The sequence below is a fragment of the Mesoplodon bidens genome, assembly GCF_964165515.1.
Source record: "Mesoplodon bidens genome assembly, chromosome: 15".
In the NCBI taxonomy this organism is placed as follows: Eukaryota; Metazoa; Chordata; class Mammalia; order Artiodactyla; family Ziphiidae; genus Mesoplodon; species Mesoplodon bidens.
Window position 1 is genome coordinate 82,631,199 of NC_138171.1, and position 13,419 is coordinate 82,644,617.

Sequence of the window (13,419 nt, forward strand, 5' to 3'; positions counted from 1 at the left end):
CTTTTAGTTATTGCTTATATGTAGAACATTTTATTTCTTCTTCAAATATGAATGATAGCCCTGCTGGGTAGAGTATTTTTGGTTACAGTAAGTCCCCTATATATGAACCTTCAAGTTGCGAACTTTCAAAAATGGAAGCATGTGCTCACATGTCCAGTCATGTAAGTTAGTTCATGTGTCTGGCATACATTGTCACGTGCGTGCATCCTCTACAAGTGGTTGTCCTTTTGTGTACTTTACTGTACAGTAGTGTATAGAGTACAGTAGTACAGTGTCTTTATTTCAAGCCCAGGATATCTGGAAGGAAGTGTAAAAGCAGTGATGATGTAGCTGGACTTTTCAAGGTGCTGTACTGTAAGATTAAAAGTGTCTTCTTTATTTTTTTTATTTTTTTAAAGAAGATGTTGGGGGTAGGAGTTTATTAATTAATTAATTTATTTTTGGCTGTGTTGGGTCTTCGTTTCTGTGCGAAGGCTTTCTCTGGTTGTGGCACCCGGGGGCCACTCTTCATTGCCGTGCACGGGCCTCTCACTATTGCGGCCTCGCGGCCTCTCTTGTTGCGGAGCACAGGCTCCAGACGCGCAGGCTCAGTAATTGTGGCTCACGGGCCTAGTTGCTCTGCGGCATGTGGGATCTTCCCAGACCAGGGCTCGAACCCGAGTCCCCTGCATTGGCAGGCAGATTCTCAACCACTGCGCCACCAGGGAAGCCCCCTTCTTTATTTTATGTGTTTGTTTTTTATGTATTACTTCTGTGAAAATTATTATAAACCTGTTACAGTACAGTACTATATAGCCAATTGTGTTTGGGTACCTAGGCTAACTTTGTTGGACTTACGAACAAATTGGACTTAACGAGTGGACTCTTGCGATGGAACTTGTTTGTATGTAGGGGACTTACTATATAGATTTTTTTCCTTTCATTACTTTGAATATATCACGCCACTTCCTTCTGGCCTGCAAAGTTTCTGCTGAAAAGTCAGCTGATAGTCTTAGGGAGTTCCCCTGCACATAACTAATTGCTTTTTTCTTGCTACTTTTAAGATTCTTTATCTTTAATTTTGCCACTTTAATTATAATTTGTCTTGGTGTAGATCTCTTTGGATTCACCTTGTTTGGGACTTAGTGCTTCCTGGACTTGGATGTCTGTTTCCTTTTCCAGGTTAGGGAAGTTTTCAGCTATTATTTGTTTGAATAAGTTCTCTGCCTCTTTCTCTCTTCCCCTTCTGGGACACCTATAATGTGAATGTTAGTATGCTTGGTGTGGTCCTAGATGTCTCTTATTAAACTATGCTCATTTTTAAAAATTCTTTTTTCTGTTCAGGCTGGATGGTTCCACTACTCTGTCTTCCAGTTTGCTGATTCGTTCTCATTCACTGTTCATTCCTTCCAGTGTAGTTTTATTTCAGTTATTATGTTCGTCAGCTCTGTTTGATTCTTCTTCATATTTTCTAACTTGTTGAAATTCTCACTGCATTCATCCATTCTTCCCCCAAGTTCTTTAAGCATCTTTATGAATATTACCTTGAACTCTTTGTTGGGTAGTTTGCTTATCTCCGTCTTGCTCAGTTCTTCTTCTAGGGTTTTGTCTCGTTCCTTTATTTGAAACAGATTCCTTTGTTGTTTCACTTTGTCTAATTCTCTGTGTTTATTTCCCTGTATTTGGTAGGTTGGTTACGTCTCCTGATCTTGGAAAAGTGGCCTTGTGTAGGAGATGTCCTGTGTGGCTTAGCAGTCTGCTCCCCTCTGGCCACCAGAGCTATATGCTCTAGGGGTGCCCCCTGTGTTGGCTGCATGGGCCCTCCTGTTGTGGCAGGGTCTACTACTGTGGGCATGCTGGGAGGTGGGCCTGGACCCGGGCCAGGTCGACTGCCAGGTCCTGCCTCGTGTGGTGGCTGTTGGCCCATTGGTTGTTGGGGCCGAGTCCCGGTACATCTAGTTGCATGTCCTGGGGTGTCCTGGGGTTGTTGCCAGCCTGCTAGTGGGCGGATAAGCCCCTGGCCCTAGTAGGCTAGGGAGGAGACTCCAGAATGGTGCTTGCCAGTGCCACTGTTCTTGTGGTAGAATGAGCTCCCCAAAATGGCTGCCACCAGTATCTGTGTCCCCAAGGGGAGTCCCAGTTGCCTCCTGCCTCTTCAGGATGCTCTCCAAGATTAGTAAGTTGGTGTGACCCAGGCTACTTTCAAATTATTGTCTCTCTGCTGGGACTTGGAGCATGTGAGATTTTGTGTGCGCCCTTTAACAGCACACTCTCTGTTTCCTGTAGCTCTCTAGCTCTCCTGTATAGAAGCCCCACTAGCCTTCAAAGCGAGATGTTCTGGGGGCTGATCTTCCCGGTGCAGGACCCCTGGACTGGGGTGCCTGATGTGGGGCTCAGACCCCTCACTCCTTGGGGAAAACATGTGCAATTGTGATTATCCTTCTGTCAGTGTGTTGCCTACTTGGGGTGTGGGTCTGCCTCTCCTACCTGTCTCATTGTGGTTCCTTCTTCATACCATTAATTCTGGAAAGTCTTTTCTGCTAGTCTTCATGTTCTTCTCATAGACAGTTGTTCTGTAAATAGTTGTAATTTTGGTGTGCCTGTGGGAAAAGGTGAGCTCAGGGTTTTCCTGCTCCACCATCTTGGCCACACTTCACCTAGAATTCTTTACCAGGTGAACACATCTTCCAAAAACAAAGAAGTTTTCAGACATATGAAAGCTGAAAGAATTAATCACCAGCAGACCCACACTGTAAGAAACTTTAAAGGATGTCCTTCAGGCAGAAGAAAAATTATACCAGATGAAAACCTGAATCTACACAAATGAATGAAGAACACTGGAAATGATTATGTGAGAAAATATGTAAGCTACATTTTTTATTATTTAAATATCTTTATATTAAAATTGCTTATATAAAAGTAGTAACAATGCTTTGTGAAGTTTATAACATCTATAAAGTAAAATTCATGACAACAAATGGATATAGGCCAGGAGAGAAGAAATGGAAGTAAACTATTATAAGATCTTTATGTTATATGTGAAATGGTATAATCTCACTTGGATGTCAGTATGATAAAGATGGATACTGTAAACCTTAAAGCAGTCACTAAAGTAACAAAACCAAGAGTTAATAGGAACCCAACAAAGGAAATAAAATGCTTGCTTAATTTCAAAGGAAGGCAGAAAAAGAGGAAAAGGGGAACAAAGATAGATGGAACAAATAGAAAACAAAAAGCAAGATGGTCCAAACACCCAATTATAAGGCAGAGATTATTCAGGTTGGTTATAAAAAGCAATATCCAACTATGTGATGCCTACCAAAGAAAGGCATTTTAAATATAAAACAAAAGGGTTAAAATTACATGAATGAAAATATATACATACCATGGTAACACTAGTTAGAAGGTAGCTGGGGTGTCTATATTAATATCAGATGAAGTAGACTTCAGAGCAAAGAATATTACCAGAGATAAAGAAGACCATTTCATAATGACGAAGGGATAAAATAATCAGGGGGACATAACAGTCCTAAACATTTAAATACATAATTGACAGGGCTTCAGAATACATGAAGCAGAAATAGAACTGCAAGGAAAATAGACACATCCACAATTATAATCAGAGATTTCAATAACTGATAGAAGCAGGAGGCAGAAAATCAGTAAGGATATAGTACGCTTGACCAACATTGTTCACCAGTTTAACTTGGTTGACAGTTCCCCCAACAATAGCAGGTACACATTCTCCTCAAGTACACATGGAACATTTACCAGATAGACCACATTCTAGGCCATAAAACAAGTCTCAATAATTTAAGAGAATTTATGTCATGCAAAGTCTGTTTTCTGACCGCAAAGATTTAAATTAGAAATCAGTAATAGAAAGATGTCTGGAAAAATCCCCAAACATTTGAGTACTGAATAACACACTTTTGAATAAGCCACCAGTCAAGGAAGAAATCAAAGGGGAAATTAGACAATAGTTGGAACTGAATGAAAATAAACATGTATGCCCCTAAAGCATACTTGGGGAGTTTATAGCACTAAATACTTACAGTAGAAAAGAAGAAGGGTCTGTAGTGAATGACTTTAGCTTGTTTTAAGATACTAGAAAAAAAGAGCAAATTAAACCCAAAGTAACCAGAAAGAAGCATATGATAAATACCAAACAAATCAGAAAAATAGAAAACAGAAAAACAATGTTTATAGCAGGTTTAATGTATAACAAGCAAGTATTGGAAACAACCCAAATGTCCAACAAGTGAATGTAAAAACAAATTATGTATCCCCACAATGGAATATTACTCAGCAATCAAAAGGAATGAACTTGGAACATAGAGGATATATTGGGCAGTGAAACTACTCTGCATGGTACTACAGCGGTGGATACATATCATACATTTGTCCATACTCTTAGAATGTACACGGTGAGTGAATCCTAAAGTAAGCTGTGGACTCTGGGTGATGATGTGAAGTGGAGGTTCATCAGTTGTAACAAATGTATCACTGGTGGGGGATGTAATAGTGGGTGAGGGGACTTCCCTGGTGGTTCAGTGGCTAAGACGCCATGCTCCCAATGCAAGGGGCATGGGTTCTATCCTTTGTCGGGGAACTAAGATCCCGCATGCTACATGGTGTGGCCAAAAAAAAAAAAAAGTGGGTGAGTTTGGTGGGGGGGAGGTGTTGTATGTACCTTCTGCTCAGTACTGCTGTAAAGCTAAAACTGCTCTAAAAATGTTTTTTTAAAGGAATGAACTATTGATACAGACAGGAGTAAGTGAACAAATGAATCTCAAAATAATTGTGCTGAGTGAAGGAATCCATTTCATTTAAGTAAAACAAGCAAATTCAAACTAACCTGTAGTGATAGAAACTCTGTGGTTGCTTGGGGGTGGGGAATGGGGACCAGAGAGGGGCAGGAGGGAGGAATAAAAAGGGGCAAGAGGAAACTTCTGGGGTGATAGGTATGTTCGTTATCTTGAATGTGGTGATGGTTTCACAAGTGTTTAATAGGTTAAAACTTATCACATTATACACTAAATATGTGCAGGTTATGTCAATTGTACCTCAATAAATGTGTTTAGAAAACAAAATAAATATTATTGAGCTTTTACATGAGCATTTTGAAAAAAGTTTTCCCGCAGCTTTCATTCTTGTCCACGTTGTTGTCACCACCTGCTCAGTGTAGAACTTCTTTTGGTTTTATTGCCACCAGCCTCTGAAATTATGGGCATTGTCAGGTGAGCTGAAACACCAAGGAGAAACCCATGTAAGCTGAGGGTCAAGTTACTTTTTGGATTTCTAGCAATGTTTAATTCGTTCCCAGTGAGGATTTGGTGGAATGGAAAGAGTGGGCCAGACTGAGAGGCCCAGGACACGAGCTCATCCTCAGCTGAGGCCTTACCTTGAGCAAGTGAATTAATAACTGTGAACTTAGTTTTCATATCTCTAAAATGGGAGTGTTACCTATTTTACCTGCTTCATGGAGTTGTAGTAATATCTCAACAAGGTTTATCAGTATTTTACAAGTATAAAGTGAGTGGTATAATGTTTTTTTTCCCCTGTCCACTTACCCCATCTACTTTTTCTGTTAATTTAAAAGAAGTTTGCCAGAGACACCTGTTTTGCATGTTAATTTGTTTTCCTTGTTTTTATACTTTTTTGGGGGAGATAATTAAATTACCTGTATTGTTAAGTCCTTATTTTTTTGCTTTGTATTGCTACAGGTTTCAGAACTTTCTCAGATACTTTTTGGCTATGAAAATAGCACTGGAGAGTAAGTAGTTTCTAGTTGGTAGGGTGCTTACTACTTTGCTTAGAGACTTGTATTGTCTCTTACTGACAATTCTAGTGCTAGGCAAACAATGCTTCTTGAGTGAAAAGGGAGTTATAATAATTTCCCAAATGAGACAGCCTTTTAAAAAAATTTATTGTGGTAAAATATACAAAGCAAAATTGACCACGTTAACCTTTAAGTGTATAGTTCAGTAGCATTAAACACATTCACTGTGTTTAAATGTCTGTGTTGCTGAGGGGGCCTTTGTTAAGAGCCAAGGCTACACTCAAGGTCTTGGTCTGCAGTCCCTCAAGAGCAGGAAGGCTGTGTTTGCTGAGCTTTTAAAGCAGCACTCTTGTATCCTGGATGCCCCACTGTCTTTCAAAAATAGCATCAAGCAAGTTGGTGTTTGCTGAAGATGGGGGTAAGGAAAGTGAAGGAGAGTGGTAGAGACAGAACCATCAAAAAGAAATGAAGAGAAGGAAAAGGAAAGAATCAATAAAGATAGTCACAGAAGTAATAAAAATAACATTGAGTGCTTTGTACCAGATACCATTTTCTTAAGCACTTTACATGTTTTAACTTTTATTTTTATCTATTTAAAAATTATTTTTGGGCTTCCCTGGTGGCGCAGTGGTTAAGAATCCACCTGCCAATGCAGGGGACACGGTCTGGGAAGCTCCCACATGCCATGGAGCAACTAAGCCTGTGCGCCACAACTACTGAACCTGCGCTCTAGAGCCCGCGAGCCACAACTACTGAGCCCATGTGCCACAACACTGAAGGCCGCATGCCTAGAGCCTGTGCTCCACAACAAGAGAAGCCACTGCAGTGAGAAGCCCGTACACCGCAATGAAGAGTAGCCCCCACTCGCTGCAACTAGAAAAAGCCCATGTGCAGCAACGAAGACCCAACGCAGGCAAAAATAAATAAATAAATTTAAAAATAAATTAAAAAAAATAAAAATTATTTTTTATTATTTCTTTTGGCTGTACCACGCGGTTTGCAGGATCTTAATTCCCTGACCAAGGATTAGACCTGGGCCACCACAGTGAAAGCACTAGTCCTAACCACTGGACCGCCAGGGAATTCCCTGTATTAACTTTTAAATGTTCACAACTACCTCACAAGGTACTGTAGTCCCCATTTCACAGATGAGGAAATCAAGGCACAGATAGGTAGCTTGCCTAGGGTCACACAGCCACTGGAGGCAGAGCAACAAAAATTGGCTGTGAGATACAATGGAAGAGAAGACCAAATAAAGTCAATAACAAAGAATGCCTCTAAGGAATAACGCCTTGGAAAGAAGTATGCAAAACCTGTAAGAGGAAAACTTCAGACATTCTCGGAGGACACAGAAGTAGACTTGAACAAATGTAAGGACCTACTTGTTCTTGAGTTGGAAAGTTCACATCATAAACTGCCTAATCTCCCGAAGTTTGATTATTCATTTAACAAAATGCCACGTAAAAATGCCAACCTGGTTCTCTCGGGTTCCACACGAGCTGATTCTGAACAAACAACATACAGGAGTGCCAGGAGCCCTGTGGAGGGGAGTGTGAGTAGAGACTGGACCATGCTGCCGTGTTCAGGTTCTGCAGGATGGCAGCAACCCTGAGTAACAAGCCATTGAGACAGGACGGAAATTCCAGAAACATGAATAGAAAGAACATCTGCATGATATCACTAATGAAAAAAGAAAAAAATATTTGCAACTCATTTAGATAAGGAGCTAATTGCTCTAATAGATAAAGAGGTTCTGGGAATTGAAAAAGATCAAAACCCAATGAAAAATGTGCAAAGGGCATGCATAATTAATAGAAAAAAAATACCATATCCCTTCAGTATGTGAAAGGGTGCTCAACCATACTTATTCATAATTAGAGAAATCAGATCAAAACTACACCAAGATGCCATTTCTCACCTATCAGATTGGCACACATGCATCTTAGACAACCATTTTGCTAGTGAGGCTTTGAGGGAAGCAGGAATTTGAGAGTAATCTCTTAATCACAGATGCATTTACTCTTTGATCCAACAGTTTCCATTCTGGGACTATCCAGTGTGCACTTGCACATACAAAATTGCACTTGTACAGATGATTCGTGGTGCACTGACTGCTGGAAACAGCCTCAGTGTCCAGTGGTAGGAGACTGGTTTAATGCCCTAGGATGTATCAACCCAGTGAAATATTGTGGGGCTGCAACATAGCTGTGAATTAACAGGGAGAGACTGCCCGGGTATATTGTTGAGAGAGAAAAATCAAGGAGTGAAACAGTTTACAGTGTGTAGTGTGCCCCCTTTTGTATGGGAAAAAGAAGGATGGGAACACGTACATGTATTTGCATAAGGAAACGCTGGGAGGATAAATAAGTATCTAATAAAAGTGGTTATCCGAATGCATGGAGGCGAGTTGTCAGTGAGACTATGTTGGTTTACTTTTTGAAATATGTAAACATGTGGCCTTTAAAAAATTTATTAGTAAACAAAAAACAAAAATAAGCATGTAGAATATAAGCTCATGTCAGCATTGATACCAGCTACTTTACCAAATCAGTACCGACAACTACACGCACATTGCCAGAATCACATTGCTCTGGTGAGCCTGCTCCCTCAGCTTCGCCTGCTCCCCAGCTGGGCTGGAAATGTAGTCTGACTGGAAATGTAGACACTTCCCATCATCAGCTCTGCCCTAGGGAAGGGCGAGTACAGACTTCTGGAGATCTGCTAGCCATCTCCACCACAGATCCTAACTTTATGTGGAATCGAGTTTATAAGAACATACTATGCTAGTATATTAACAGAGGCTCCTATAGGATCATATGATTTGGGGGTGTTTTTATTCTCTTTCCAATGCTTTTACGCAGTTTGCAAGGTTTCTACATTTGTCTGTTACCAGAGAGGGCACAAAGCTATGAAAAAGTAATCCCTGTTGCATATTGCGAGCATATTCCATTTTCCTCTCACGGACTGTGTTACAGAGAGGACATCTGTGCAGAGCCTTCCTGACATGCTAGGATGCTCACCTCCTTTGTGGTCAGTCCTTCAGAGTGGATGGAATTGCTTGGTCACAGAGCAGGGCCCTCTGGCAGTGGGTAGGGTGTTTGCTCATACTTACTGTTTTGGTATAGTCAGTATTCTTTTTTTTGCCACTGCACAGCTTGATGGATCTTAGTTCCTGGACCAGGGATCAAACCCGTGCCCCCTGCAGTGGAAGCGAGGCGCCCTAACCACTGGACCACCAGGGAATTCCCTGTCAGTATTTTTTTATACATATAAAATTATTTATTTATTTTTATTTTCGGCTGCGTTGGGTCTTCATTGCTGCGCGCGGGCTTTCTCCAGTTGCGGCAAGCGGGGACTGCTCTGATGCGGTGTGCGAGCTTCTCTTGTTGCGGAGCATGGGCTCTAGGCGCGCAGGCTTCAGTAGTTGTGACATGCGGGCTCAGTAGTTGTGGCTCGTGGGCTCTAGAGCGCAGGCTCAGTACTTGTGGCGCATGGGCTTAGTTGCTCTGCGGCACGTGGGATCTTCCCGGACCAGGGATCGAACCCATGTCCCCTGTGTTGGCAGGCTGGTTCTTAACCACTGCGCCACCGGGGAAGTCCCCCCTGTCAGTATTCTTATTCTTTGCCAGTAACATAGGTGAAGATGGAACTTCATTGTTTAATGTGTATTTCTACATGTGCTACGTGTTTCAATAACAGGAAATGTCACAAAATACTGTAGCTCTGTAGCCCTTTGCACTGAAGATAAATTCTCACAGTATTGTCTCATTGTGAGTCTTTGTTTTGGTCAAATGAAAATGGAAGGAGAATAAATTCAAGAGCTACTTCAGTAGAGTCTCAGAATGGCCTTGACCCAGAGGGCAAGATGGCATGGTCCTGGGACATTTGGTCACCCTGTTTCCTGCTGCGGTGCAGCAGGAGGCTTTTCTACTCCATTCGCGGCACAAGAAACCCCAGGCTTAGAGATTCTCAAGTGGATGGAAATGCAGATGCTTATGTTTGTTTTTTCTAAAGCTGCCTTTTGTACCTTCATATTCGACTGTTTCATTGACAAGTCTGCTATCTATTACACTTAACATTAAATATTGATCAAAGACATCTATCTCATCAACCAACATTGTAATGAAAAGTAAAATGTCAAACATTTTATTTACTGCCTGGCACATAGTAGATACCTGATAAATATTTGTTAGATGAATGGAAATTCAAGTGAAGAAGCAAGACTTTTCATCTGTACTCACTGCTACTGTAAAATATTATTCTGAATACTCTAGATATTATGGGAAGTTAAGAAAATGTTAAAAGATAAACCTATAAAGAGGAGCAAAAATTTTCATTGCTTGCTTGCAGATAATGAATTTTTAACTGGAAAACTCCAATAAAAATCAACCAAAAAATTCTCAGAACTAATGGAGCTCAGTTAGATTTTCAAATGCAAAATAAATATACAGCAATTAATCACTTCTTTATATACCAGTAACTAGCCAGCTAGAAAAATGTAACAGGATAAGCTCTATTTCACATTAAAGATAAGAACTGTATAATATCTAAGAATAAATATATAAGAAATACATAGCATCTCTATGAAGAAAATTATTCAGCTTTACTGAGAACATAAAATAATACTTGTTTAAGTGGAGAGATACATTTGTTTTTAGATGAGAATCCATTATATTGAGAAGATGGTGTTTCTTTCCCAAATAGATTTAATGCAATTCTGCCTGGGATCAGTCTGCCTCAGTTTTCCTTTAGGGAAGGCAGGACACAAGGTCATGAGTAGTTCCGAGGAACACACGCCTCCCAGGGTTGCAAACAGGAAGCCAGGGACCAGGGACTGGGAGGTCAGCAGAAGGGTAGTCAGAGTGCGGAGGCTGCCCTGTGTTTTTGGCTCCTGAACTCACCACCTCTCTGGGAACTGAGGAAGAAGACTGGGATTCTCTGCATTCTAAACTTTCATGTATTTCTTCTGTTTTTTTAGAGTATCTGGCCCTCTGTAGTCCAGAAACCTTCTGTTTACCTTTTGCAGAGAATAAACCTTCAGTCTTTTGGTGGGGTGGGGTAGTGGCCCCATCAGTGAAGTAGGAGTCTGGAGGGATTTTTCACATTGTCCTCCTGATTTGGGTCCCAGCCTGAGCCCCTTCCACAGGCACTGGAGCCACCTGTCACGTGCCTTATCTCTTTGCATGCTGGATTAGGACTCTCCTGGGGGTGTCAACTAAATTTGGAAGCTTTCCAGCTTCTAAAATTTGGGTGTCTCTCCTCTCATCCTTTGCCCCTAGGGTTTTATGCTTAAAAAAATATTACTGTCATTTTTGTGGGGTTTTGAGAAAGAACAGTTAAATCTACCATCTTTAGCCTTGTATATAAAATTTTAATGTCTCTTCAAGGAGGCATTTTAGATGGAGAGAAACTTTTGGGTAACTATTTAGGAATATATAAACTCAACCCTTCTTCCCACCATATTCCAAAATACATTCCAGGATTAAATGTAAAATGTAAAGCTCTAAAAGAAAAATAAAAATTTTTTGATTTTTTTTTTATTGAAGTATAGTTGATTTACAGTGTTGTGCCAGTCTCTGCTGTACAGCAAAGTGACTCGATTATACACATATATACATTCTTTTTTTATAATCTTTTCTATCATGGTTTTATCACAGGATATTGAATATAGTTCCCTGTGCTATACATTAGGACTTTGTTGTTTATCCATTCTAAATGTAATTGTTTGCATCTACTAACCCCAGCCTCCCAGTCCATTCCTCTCCCTCCCCCCCCCATTTGGCAACCACAAGTCTGTTCTCTATGAGTCTGTTTCCATTTTTTAGATAGGTGCATTTGTGCCCTATTTTAGATTCCACATATAAGTGATATCATATGGTATTTGTCTTTCTCTTTCTGACTTCACTTAGTATGATAATCTCTAGTTGCATCCATGTTGCTGCAAATGGCATTACTTCATTCTTTTTTATGGCTGAGTAATATTCCATTGTATATATGTAGCACATCTTCTTTATCCATTCATCTGTCAGTGGACATTTAGGTTGTTTCCATGTTTTGGCTATTGTGAATAGTGCTGCTATGAACACAGGGGTGCATGTATCTTTTTTTTTTAATAAATGTATTTATTTTTATTTTTGGCTGCCTTGGGTCTTCGTTGCTGCACACGGGCTTTCTCTAGTTGCAGTGAGCAGGGGCTACTCTTCGTTGTGGTGCGTGGGCTTCTCATTGTGGTGGCTTCTCTTGCTGTGGAGTACGGGCTTCAGTAGTTGTGGCACGTGGGCTCAATAGTTGTGGCTCATGGGCTCTAGAGCACAGGCTCAGTAGTTGTGGCACGTGGGCTTAGTTGCTTCACGGCATGTGGGATCTTCCCAGACCAGGGCTTGAACCCGTGTCCCTTGCATTGGCAGGTGGATTCTTAACCAGTGCGCCACCAGGGGAGTCTTGCATGTATCTCTTTGAATTATAGTTTTGTCCAGGTATATTCCCAGGAGTGGGATTGCTGGATCATATGGTAATTCTATTTTTATTTTTCTGAGGAACCTCCATACTGTTTTCCATAGTGGCTGTACCAACTTACATGCTCACCAACAGGTGGGAGGAGGGTTCCCTTTTCTCCACACCCTCTCCAGCATTTGTTATTTGTAGATGTTTTAATGATGTTTATTGTGGCCAGTGTGAGGTGCTACCTCACTGTAGTGTTGATTTGCATTTGTCTAATGATTAGTGATGTTGAGCAGCTTTTCACGTGCCTACTGGCCACCTGTATGTCTTCTTTGGAGAAATGTCTTTTAAGGTCTTCCGCCCATTTTTCGATTGGGCTGTTTGTTTTTCTGTCGTTGAGTCGTAGGAGCTGTTTGTATATTTTGGAGATTAAGCCCTTGTCTGCCGCATCATTTGCAAATGTTTTCTCCCATTGCCATAGGTTGTCTTTTCGTTTTTGTAAAAAATATTTATCCAGTGTCAAAAGGTCAGAGAAGAATGTATACCCGTAGAGGAAGAAAGCATAAAGAAAAAGACTAATACAATAAGAACAGAAAAAAATTAAAACTTCTCTTATAATTACAAAGATTACCAAATAAAAAGACAAATGACAGAGGGAAATATTTTAGAAATATATAAAATGTCAGACAGAGGGACAATATCCTTAATATATAAGTAATTGTAAGAGGAGAGCACAAGTAGTAGATTGAACAGCCAGGGAGACTTTGGAGCAAACAGCGGGGAAGCTGAAACCTGGAGGAAGCACAGGGCTGGGGACATGAACTGGTCTCAGAGGTGGGGAAGCATTAGGCCCGTGCAGGTAACTGATAGCTGGAGGGTCAGAGGTGGGCATTCCCCCTGGGACCTGTTTCAGATGCTCTTGCATGTAAAGGTTTAAGTGAGACAGTGATATGACCAAGTTTGCCTTTGAAAAGAGTCTCTCTGGCTGTATAGCAGGCAGGTGGAGGTTGGGGGTTCCATTTAAGAAGTCTCTCCAGAAGACCAAGGTATTGATCTCCAAAATGGGATGGGTTCACCCAGGAGGTGGGTGAGACACAGTCCTTAAGATATGGGAAGGAGATATTGGGACTTCTAATTATATTCATATTCAGATATCAACCACCCAGTTATACATGTGTTTAATTTAAAACGAACGTGTATATTGAGGGCATGTTCCA

At 40.9% G+C, this 13,419-nt stretch overlaps 1 protein-coding gene across 3 annotated transcripts in view; it reads left to right on the forward strand.

Annotated features, from left to right (window-relative positions):
• The window catches only part of ABHD12 (abhydrolase domain containing 12, lysophospholipase), a 69,816-nt gene that overhangs the window by 19,738 nt on the left and 36,659 nt on the right, over positions 1-13,419 (forward strand). Inside the window, exon 2 of one of the 3 annotated variants that reach the window (XM_081258006.1) lies at positions 2,654-2,842. The exons of the other annotated variants lie outside the window; for them this stretch is intronic. Within the exon in view, the coding sequence (XP_081114132.1) occupies positions 2,841-2,842 (2 nt within the window). The 5' untranslated portion in view covers positions 2,654-2,840. The remainder of the gene's footprint in view (positions 1-2,653; positions 2,843-13,419) is intronic. 3 annotated transcript variants of the gene reach the window in all.